General features: G+C 40.1%; 1 protein-coding gene across 1 annotated transcript; it reads right to left on the bottom strand.

Moving 5' to 3' along the window:
• Positions 1 to 4,719: 4,719 nt before the first annotated feature.
• On the bottom strand, positions 4,720 to 9,639 carry LOC110989120 (CDGSH iron-sulfur domain-containing protein 3, mitochondrial-like). Its single transcript, XM_022253266.2, has 3 exons — positions 9,311 to 9,639; positions 7,049 to 7,139; positions 4,720 to 6,793 (listed from the first exon to the last, which is right to left on the bottom strand). Exons 1-3 carry the CDS (start codon positions 9,470 to 9,472, stop codon positions 6,558 to 6,560), a joined length of 489 nt encoding a protein of 162 aa, XP_022108958.2. The 5' UTR covers positions 9,473 to 9,639; the 3' UTR covers positions 4,720 to 6,557.
• Between the last annotated feature and the right edge of the window lie 26 nt (positions 9,640 to 9,665).

The following is a 9,665-nucleotide window of genomic DNA, read 5'->3' on the forward strand; positions in this document are numbered from 1 at the left end:
CTTCATCCACGGCTTTTGGCGGAAACGCAGTACCCGGTGAACTTCTTTAATCCACAACCCTAGTTTGAGATATTTTTGTAATGTACGATAGTGAACCACGTATTTTCGTTTGGTGCCCAAAGTAGCCACTAGTTTGTCTACCGAGGTCACTTGCTCGCCATTACCAATTAAATCCAGTTGGTAACTCGAAAACCATTCGTTTGGTACCGTGATATTCTCAGGTGCAAGTGGAAAGTCATTGTGTTTGTCATGGTGACGTTCCGGGTAATCTAAAGAAATCTCAAACATGTAACCGTAGTCGTCGGTTAGTCGCAACTCTTGGATGTAATAGTAATTAAATTTTTCTAAGTCTGTTTCCCAGGTAAATTCCCCTACAGGCAGATATTTGCTCATCGCCCAGCCGTATAAATTATTTGCGTCTAGGTACATGATCTGTGACTCTGGCTTATTGGGGTCGTAATCGGGTAGTTCTGGATTATTGGCCTTTGCATATCGCTTTGCACCCACGCTCGAAATACCACCTCTTTTTGCCCTTTCAAAGAACAAGTGCTTGTCAATGTCTGTCAGTAGTTCCAGTTGTATACCCGAATGCTTTAAGAGGGCGTCCCACGAAAGGCCTGGCGCCGTATAGTAGTTGGCTGGGTCAAGGCCGTAGTTCTTCTTGCATACCTTCCGAAAGTTTTCAAATACACCCGCTAACAATAGCACGTCCGTTTCCACGTATAAGTCGTGGTAGTCACCCAAGTTTTGACAGCCAAAGGCTTCCCATACTTTCTCCGCACGAATGTATTCTTGCTCGGTTATCCCTCCCTGCTTCAGAGAGCTATAGAAAGCATCTATAGGCGGGAGTTTTGTTTCTTGAAATCGATCAAAGGAATCGATATACTCATAGGGATAAACCCCCTTTTCCAAGAGTAAACTCGTACTCGCTGGAAACCTTTCGCAAAGTAAGTTAAAATCATCGGGTAGACAATTTTTAACCAACCGATCTAGCGAAGCCGCCATAAAATGAAAGGAGTCCAAAAATCTGAGTTGGCCAAAAGAAAACGAAATGTAATTTTCAGTATTTTTAGCGATCAACTTGATTGATTTTCCATAAAATTCGTGAGCACCTTGCATAATCAAGTGTGCGTCGTATTTCTCCAAGTTGTGTAAGATCACCGGAATGGGTGTTTGATTGGGCACTATTCTTAACTTGATATTACAACTAGCGAGCGCTGGGCCTCGGTACTTGCCCGTCACGTGGCAATGATCCCTAACCTTTCTAAAATTGTTGATGGGCTTTTTGCAATCTAAACATTTCCACTCTTTGAACTCTTTATCTTTGCCTTCGACTTTAACTATACGACAAAACTTGATTTTTTCTTCTTTTGTCTCTGGTGTTTTTGGAATATCACATTGACAGTGAGATTCACCCGCTTTCGCCCGATCTATCAACTTTTCGCAGATCCAACATCTATTACATTGTTCGTAAAGTTTTTGTAACTCGGGTGACCAGATCAACTTCGCTTTGTTTTTAAACGTTTCGTTGATATTCTCTGTTTCCTGAGAAAGTGACCCTACAAAATCAACAGCCGCGTCTTGGCCTCTGTAAGTCTTTTGGCTAGTGCAAACTCCATCGCATCTGACGACCGCGTATGAGTATCCACAAGGCTTGTGAATCTGTGTTTTGAGAGTGTTTGTGTCTGCTGGCGGTAATTTTTCTAAAACAGACTCAAAATCGGCGTAAATGACAAAAGGCGCGTCTTGCTTATTTTTGTAATTTTTAAACTTGAGTATATTTTCACCCTCGGCTGGCATTTCAACTTTACATGTAGGAACGTTTAAGCCTTGGCAATCTTCTTTGTGGCTGGCTAACTTTTCTTCCGTTTGGAAATGCGACATGCACTTGAAACACCAGTGTTTCTTATGCTCGTGATGATCGATATCACCCGTCAACCGAGAAAAGTTTTTAATCCAACAGTAGTGATTTTCGTCACCTTTGTTAAAGTAAAGTAAATTGATCGGTTCTCGCTGCGCTCGTAGTCCGCTCGCTTCACTCGCTCCTTCTTCTGGACGCTTGCTTTTGTGCAGAATGTAAATACCGTCTTTTTTGGTGTAACCAAACACATTGATCGCCAAGTTATTTTGCGATTCGATACGTGGAATTTGTGAAATCGGTGTTGGAAAGCTTATGTTTATAAAATTTAGACTGTCTGCTTCTGACCGGTAAGTCGAAGGTCGCTCCTTATTTATTTTATATTTTGGATTTGTTTCTAGCTGACTTTTGACTCCGTCTGAATACAGCTTCAAAGCTGCTCTCAACGCCCATCGGATACATTCTTGATCTTTATTTTGGACATTTATGATTGCTTTTTTGTCTAACAATTCCTTAGGTAACGGAATGTAAGAAGAACCGACTGGATTATATTTAACCACGTTGACATAAAAAGCGACAACTTTGTCAAAGATCCACCCCGAGCCTTTTTGTGTATGGGCCTCCACCTGTTCGATTTGTTCTTCGCGTTGCTTAGCGAGTGCATTTTTAACGTCGGCTTTATTTGCTATTACGTCTTGATCACTCTGAAAGGGAAAGGTGCCGTAGTCAATCGTTCCGTCAATTTTTTCCAATCTAAACTGCACTTTAAGATGTGTTTGTAATTTGTAACTCCCGATTTCTTTGAGTTCGGCTAACGCTGTTTTCTCTATCAACTGCTTGTAAAAATCAAAAAAATGTATTAGGTCATCTTCATAGAAGCGAGGAATCAACTCCCAATTACGAAAATTATCTTTAAAACGTCTTATACGTTTAATGTCTACTTCCTCGAGTTCTTTAGGTTGTGTATAAGCTTTAATCGCATCAATAAAGTCCTGTTTGACATATCTGTCTTTGCTTGCATAAGGAATATTATGTTTTTGTACCGTTTTCAACAGCTGCCGATACGACTGACGCGAGAGATATCTAAATTGTTTTTGATCCTCTTTGATAGCGTTTATTAGTTCAAATCGTGTATGATGTTTATTTTTAGGTGTCGGTAATGGGATGTTATACCGCTTGACAAAATCTTCTAAAAACGCCTTCTTAAATCGAGTAAAATATTTTAGTATTGGTCTGTGTAGAAGGTTGCTCATGTCTCTATTTATATATAGGTTTCTAAAATTTTTATCATTTTTTCTATCGACTTGACTTGGCATGTTTTTATATATAGGTCATTTATTTAAGGCGGTTTGTTTTGCTTTGAACAGAGCCAAGGCCACGAGTTCAGACCGGAAAAGCAAGGGAAAGTCCCTTTTTGTTTGTGCAGGTCGGTGCCAGTCACGAGTTGTTTAGCCAGCCGGGGTCAAAAGTTGAGTGGAAATCCCCGGCGCGGGTGGGTGAAAGAGATTTTGGCTCAGAAGGTGTATATTTACCCGGTATTTTAGAGCCAGATTTTGGGGTTGATGAGGTACCCAGGGAAAATTGTTAAAATCTGGAATTCCAGATTTTTAGGGTATTCCCCCGATTTTTTGAGTTGATGTACTACCCAGGAGTTTTTGCTGAAAACGGTGAAAAGGGCGTGTGATCCAGAATCGGCTCTTCTCTACTACTCCCCCTCCCCGTGCATATGTCTGTTCTGCACATTCTTGCATTAGGTCTTAAAAGAGTGCAGGGGAGAAATGTCTTGTCACAGAGGGGTAGATACAGACCAGAGACGAACGAAAGAGAAAATTTGCGATGGGACCAAGAAAATGAGCGTCGGTTACAATGTGCATCGAAACAGTAAAATACACAAAGCGCAGGCCTGTTTCTAGAGGAGCTTATACGCGAATAAAGCTCATAACAAGGGTCGGTGCAAGGAATTTTTCTCAGACAGACTTCTTGTTTTTCTTTATACATGTGCTCTTCTTCTGTGTATGGATACTATTCGACATCCTTTTGATAAATTACACTTTAATAACTATAAGTCCATGCAATCGGGAACACATTGATCAGTTTAAGTATTTTGTCTGCTCAACTTGGGAAGCTTATATTTGCCCATGGCAAATATTTCTGAGAAAGGTTTACTCACTGGCCTATTGCCATGTATTACACAACAAATCATCACAGAGACAGAAAGTTAGGATGGAAAAAAATCAATAATTCCGCTTTTTCTTCCTTTTTCGGCAAATAAATGCACATTGAGGCTTTTCCTTTGGACGTCAGCATCATTTTGCTGATGAACTGATGAATATGGAAATCTGCATTGGTATGAACTTCGATAATTGAAACAAAGTTAATTGAAACTCAGTAAAAGATGCAGTTTCAAAGACTCTCGTAAAACAATTGCATTCCATGGACCTTTAAAGAGTGGCAGCAATGAATTTCTCCAAGAAACAGTTTTTCTGGACTTTGGTACACTTCTTCATAGTATAAAAACTTTTACATTTCTATTAAAAGTTCTGTTAAATGCATTTAAAATGCACTTTAAATGCACATTATCCATACTTTCCTGGGCTACTAAGGGCGCATTTGCTGCGACATAAATTTTAGTGCATGTATGATGCGTTTGTATGTCTGTGATGATGATGTACACGAGCGGAGGATCTACAAACGAAATAGCGCCCTCAGTAAGGCAGTGGAGGGTGTTGTCCACCTCAGTAACTATGTCTGTGTAGTTTAGTGCAAAGGTTTCTTTGAGTAGTGAACTCAGAATGTCCTTCCTGAAACCAACTTCTAAGATATTGATGATTGCTAATTGCTATGCACATAAACACAATGAATCAGCAAAGAGTAAATTTATTCCAGCAAAATTTACACAAATATGTCGGAGCATTTATCATGTATACAAGACAATGTAAAACACTGAGGCTTCATCACAGTTTTGCTCATGAAAGTGTAAATATCATTAGCATAAAAACCAAAAGGGCAGTAAAATACCATTTACATAGTGAAATACAAGCTGAAAGTAATGTTATCTAAGACACACAGGTGCATTTTGAAGATATGTATTAAGTGTGACCCAGGCCAGAATTACTTCTCTTGCCAGCAACAATAAAATCAGACCTAATACGTGATGACATATAAATTCATTCTACCATAGTTTTGCTTTTTCACGGAAAGAAGGCATTAAAATAAAAACAGAAACAGTACTTTTAGCTAAGGAATTTAATTGCCTTAGCTAAAATTGTATTTGATAAAAGAGATTGATCCTTTTTTTAACATTAAAAAGCATTCTCTCCCCTATTTTGAACATACACACATATATTTAGATTGTGATTGAAAAGTCAAAGACTTTTTGAAGGCATATCATTCTTTCTCCCTTCCGAAAGAAGCAAAAAGTATCTATACAGCATTCAAGCATTCATTTCATTTTGCTTTTAGAGTGATACCATTATTAAATGAACTTGGGTAGTTCTATGAATTTGGGGTCCAAAAGTGGGACATTTTTGTGTTCCTGTTACACCTAACCTGTGTAATTTGACATGGAAATATTCCTGAAATTGATTTAAACTCTTTCAATTTGTTTGGCAAAATCTTTGCATCAATTCGTTACTCTCCAAAATTTGAGAATGTGTTCTGAATAACAAAATCGTATGTCAGACTTGGCAGGAACAAACAAAAATTTGACCCCTAATTTATAGAATGACCCAATTGCAAGCATTGCAAACTGAGTAATTAATATTATGAATACATGTATATGCAAATGAATTGCTTTCTACATAAGTTCTGTAAACAAAATCTTTTAGCTCTTTGTCTTTATTTTAATTGACCAGAAGTAGCTGACATGGTTCCATTTATTTCAAAGTAGACATTTCTATCTTAAGGACTTCCCTGAATTTCACTGTTTTATTTCCTTTTTCACTTCCAATGAAAGGGGCATTAATTGTCATTTAGTTTGCCTTGTGCTCAATTTCATTTTTTTTCCCTAATTTGTTCGGTAACTTTTTGTTTTCTTAATTTTTTTTTTTTAAAAGTTGCTTCCTTAAGTTTTATTACGTGTATGTATTTTTTTATTTGGCACTCCTTGAAATTCTTTCCCCTCACTTTTAATTTGCAAAAACTGGGAAAAGCTTGTTGTATTTGTTGTTATTTTTTACAAATTAAAGTAAAAATAGAGAGCTTTTTCTAATAGACTTGAAGTTTGTGGTAAGGCTATGTCTGAGTAAACTGGCTGTGAATCTGAGTAATGAGGTAACAGCAAGTCACTTCCAATTCCATTAGTACCTAGGTTACTTCCAGCCACAGCTGTGTCCCTATCAACTGGCTCTGGCTGGGCATAACAAACACATCTATTGGAAGTGTCTACAACTGCTTGTCAGTGGTTTTCCTTGATACCTATGCTATTTCCAGTAACGGGATGTACGAGTCAGCTTTTGTAGCCAGGAGTTACATACGTGTCGATCAGAAGCGGCTGTAACCGCTTGCCAAGGGCTTCCAAAATGCCTGCAGTATTTCTAGCCACAGCTATGTCTACATCAGCTGACTGTGGCTAGGAATAATACACATGTCTATGGAAAGTGGCTCTAGCCGCTAGCTTATGTCTTGCAATAGTGAATGTGTTATTTCCAGAAACAACCGAAAACACTGACAAGCAGCCACAAAAGAGCAAAGCCCACCATCAAAAGTCGGGCACCCAGCCACACTGGGTGCAGAGCTTTGGGCAGGCGGTCTGGTGCTCGCCTTTCAGTGGGCAGGAGGCCTGGGCTTGTTCCACCAGTGCAGGCAGGTTGGTGTGGGTGCCGTCACAAAAGGGCGGATTTTTGGTGTGCTTGCACAGGCAGATGGAGTACACACTCTGTGGTTTCTCTGGGACAACCCACTTAAGAGATTTGAAGCCTGTGCCTTTGTGTTTTCCTGGAATCAATGAATCATAAAAGTAATGTAAGGGGACACAGCATTTCTATCAATATAGTTCATCACCAGTTAAAGAGTAAAAAATATCAGTAAAATGAACCATGAGAACAGTCATTACGTTGTACATGTACATAATGCCATGTGTACCAACTGCTGATACAACATCGTGCTTACATGTATAGCAAGGTAACTTTTGGATCTCCAAGTTCTTGTACTGTTTTATGCCAACAATATTGGGACAAATTTCTCCCTCACCATCACACCAGGGTTGCTTCTTACTCAGCCCACAAGTGCACCACTTCTTCTTCTTGCCTGGTTCAAGATCTCGCACACTGGCTGGACCATACTGCATCAAGTGGAAGAAAAAATCAGAACCGAAATAACAAACTGCCATCAAAGTTTGGGCTCTACCTCAGCAACCAGAGCGCTGAGGCAATCTCTTCAGCAGCCAATGGTGTGTTTTTACAGAGCAGTGTCCAGCCTCTGTCAGAAATACCCGAATCCACAAAACAGGGAGGAATTCCACATCAGACCATCACAATTTTGGAGTGTCACAAGCAGTGAAGAGTTCAAAAACAGCATCGGTGTATTTGGCTACTTTGGGGGATTTTAGCAATGAGGGGGTTCAGTACCACAGGAACATAGGCTTGACAAAATACACAGTTTCATGTAACAGGTTAACTAACTGGTGTTTTCGTTTGTCTGAGGTGGAATTCTGTCCTGCACCCTACATGTAGGTTTTCAACTTGTTCCCCTTAGATAGGCTGTCTCTTTTCCTTACTTGATTCTTCAACACACATTAAAGCTTGTGAGAATTTTTGTGGCTTGGATACAGATTCTTCCCCATATAGAGGTCCACTTTGTGGTCAGGTGGTGGCCATGTTGAGCACATGCTGACCAATTTTCTGTTGGAAGGCACATGTACAGCAATTGAATGTTCATTTGACATGTTCCCCACAAGCCTCCCTTTTCGACGGGGGAGGGGGACTCCTTTTGTTGGGTAAATGGAGTAGAGGCTTCACTTACACCATTAACAATTATACATGCACATGTATGTCTATGCTGTAAATTGTCACAAGAAATGCAAATAAAATTTTTAAAAAATTGTAGGCACATGCTAACTCTAAATGTAGTGTCAGTGAAAAGCAAAATTTCAGTCCCAACCTCATCTTTGCTGGGCAATGAGAAAGTCATTTTGTTTTGTTCAGGACACAAAAGAGCCATAAAAGATACATAAAGAAGCAATCTGTAGGGTCACAGGCCAAATGCTACTCTGACTACTTGGGCAATACTGGGCCTACATGGTCTAAAATGGTAGGCCTTATCAAGTACCGGTAGGCACATTGAGAACCGCTGGTCGATCAGCACAGTTGTTCAATCGCACTGCCTCATTACAAAATCTGGATGTGTTTATGCTCCAATGAAGCAGATAGACTGCATCACATTAAACTGTTGATGACCTGACAAATGATGAGTCGATTCTGTTCTTGCTGTTTGAAATATCTGACTTTACTTGATTGGTTGATGGTGGAATTGTCCCTTCATCATGCAATAACATCAACAGATCACACAACGATTGCCCAAACACTCGCACTGGTTGCGCCCAACATACTGTACACACGAAACACTTTCTCTCCAGGAGGGAAGAGTCGCAAAGGCACTTTGTACCCTTCGCAAATCCCCCTTTTAAACATTGAGTGCACATCATACACGTCAAAGTGTTTATAAAGGCAATTTGTGGGGTCCAAGTTTGGATCGCAGTTACCAGGATGTAGCTCCATGCATACAGTAAGGCTGTGAGTGGCTCTCTTTTAACATTTGTCTTTTATACTGTCTCCATCACAACCTTACTTCAATGTAGGACATTAATGCCTGAAATCTTAACTGCAGAATAGTGTCTCTGAATAGGAAGTCAAGGCACCAGACAGGTGCTTCTCATGTGAATTACACATCACACAGCACCAGGTAGGCCTACCTTGACTTTCTAAGCACAGATGCTCCACCATCGTTCTGAGACATCTGGGTATTATTTTTTAAATGGCGATCAGCCCACAGACCTACATCCCAGATCAGGTAAAAGCATGATTAGGATTCAAACTTGAGACAATTCTGCAGTAAGACTTCCCGGCATTAATGTCCTACACTGAATTAGGGCTGTGATGGCAACAGTCATGTATGACTAGTGCACAATAAATCTATGTTTTACATTGTAATTTCCATTTTTTTTCAGGGAAAGAAAAAGTCCAAAATCCATCCATTGCAGACTCATCTGGTTCCTTTTTCCAATGCACCCAACTAGTGTGAAAAAATTGGCAGATTCAACCTGTCTGAACAAACTCACGTAACAATAGCCATGATAGCCACTGCATAATTATGGTAAAGACAAAATGTCAACAGAGGGGCACTCGCCACTGCGCCCCGTTCACAGCCCAAATTTGGACCATGTTCGACAAGGCCGCTCGTACCTTGCTCCATAAATAATCGTACATGTCGTAGAAAAACTTGAAAGACACTTACCTGAAACACTGCAGGGCACAGTCTTTCCTTCTTTTCCATGTTTTCCTCTGAGGCAGCCATACTTTCAGCAGTTGTACAATATAAGTTTATGTGTCGATACCCTGCTCCCCTTGATCCTGGCTTCACTGTAACTTGAGCATTACGGGCTACCTGCACGAACATCGTTCATGACCACATGACACATGTACTTGTACATGCATGTACATGTTGGTGTACATGAACACGTGTCCGTGACTAAGGCTAATGGTGATGTAAGTATAATTTACCATAAGTGTATCCGTTTCCGGTTGTGAATACTTCGTCCACACGCGGTACGCAAGAACGGACCACAGAGAGTGCAATTGAAGTAGCGCCC

The sequence above is a fragment of the Acanthaster planci genome, linkage group LG11 (genome assembly GCF_054643075.1).
Source record: "Acanthaster planci isolate LZ-2023a linkage group LG11, COTS_SCS, whole genome shotgun sequence".
In the NCBI taxonomy this organism is placed as follows: Eukaryota; Metazoa; Echinodermata; class Asteroidea; order Valvatida; family Acanthasteridae; genus Acanthaster; species Acanthaster planci.

Excerpts from the sequence above, each read along its gene's own strand:
- LOC110989120 (XM_022253266.2), bottom strand. The coding sequence starts at position 9,472 with ATGTTCGTGCAGGTAGCCCGTAATGCTCAAGTTACAGTGAAGCCAGGA. Across the intron at positions 7,140-9,310 it reads TGTGCCCTGCAGTGTTTCAG|TATGGTCCAGCCAGTGTGCG; the intron begins GTAAGTGTCTTT and ends CACTTGATGCAG. Across the intron at positions 6,794-7,048 it reads GAAGCAACCCTGGTGTGATG|GAAAACACAAAGGCACAGGC; the intron begins GTGAGGGAGAAA and ends CATTGATTCCAG.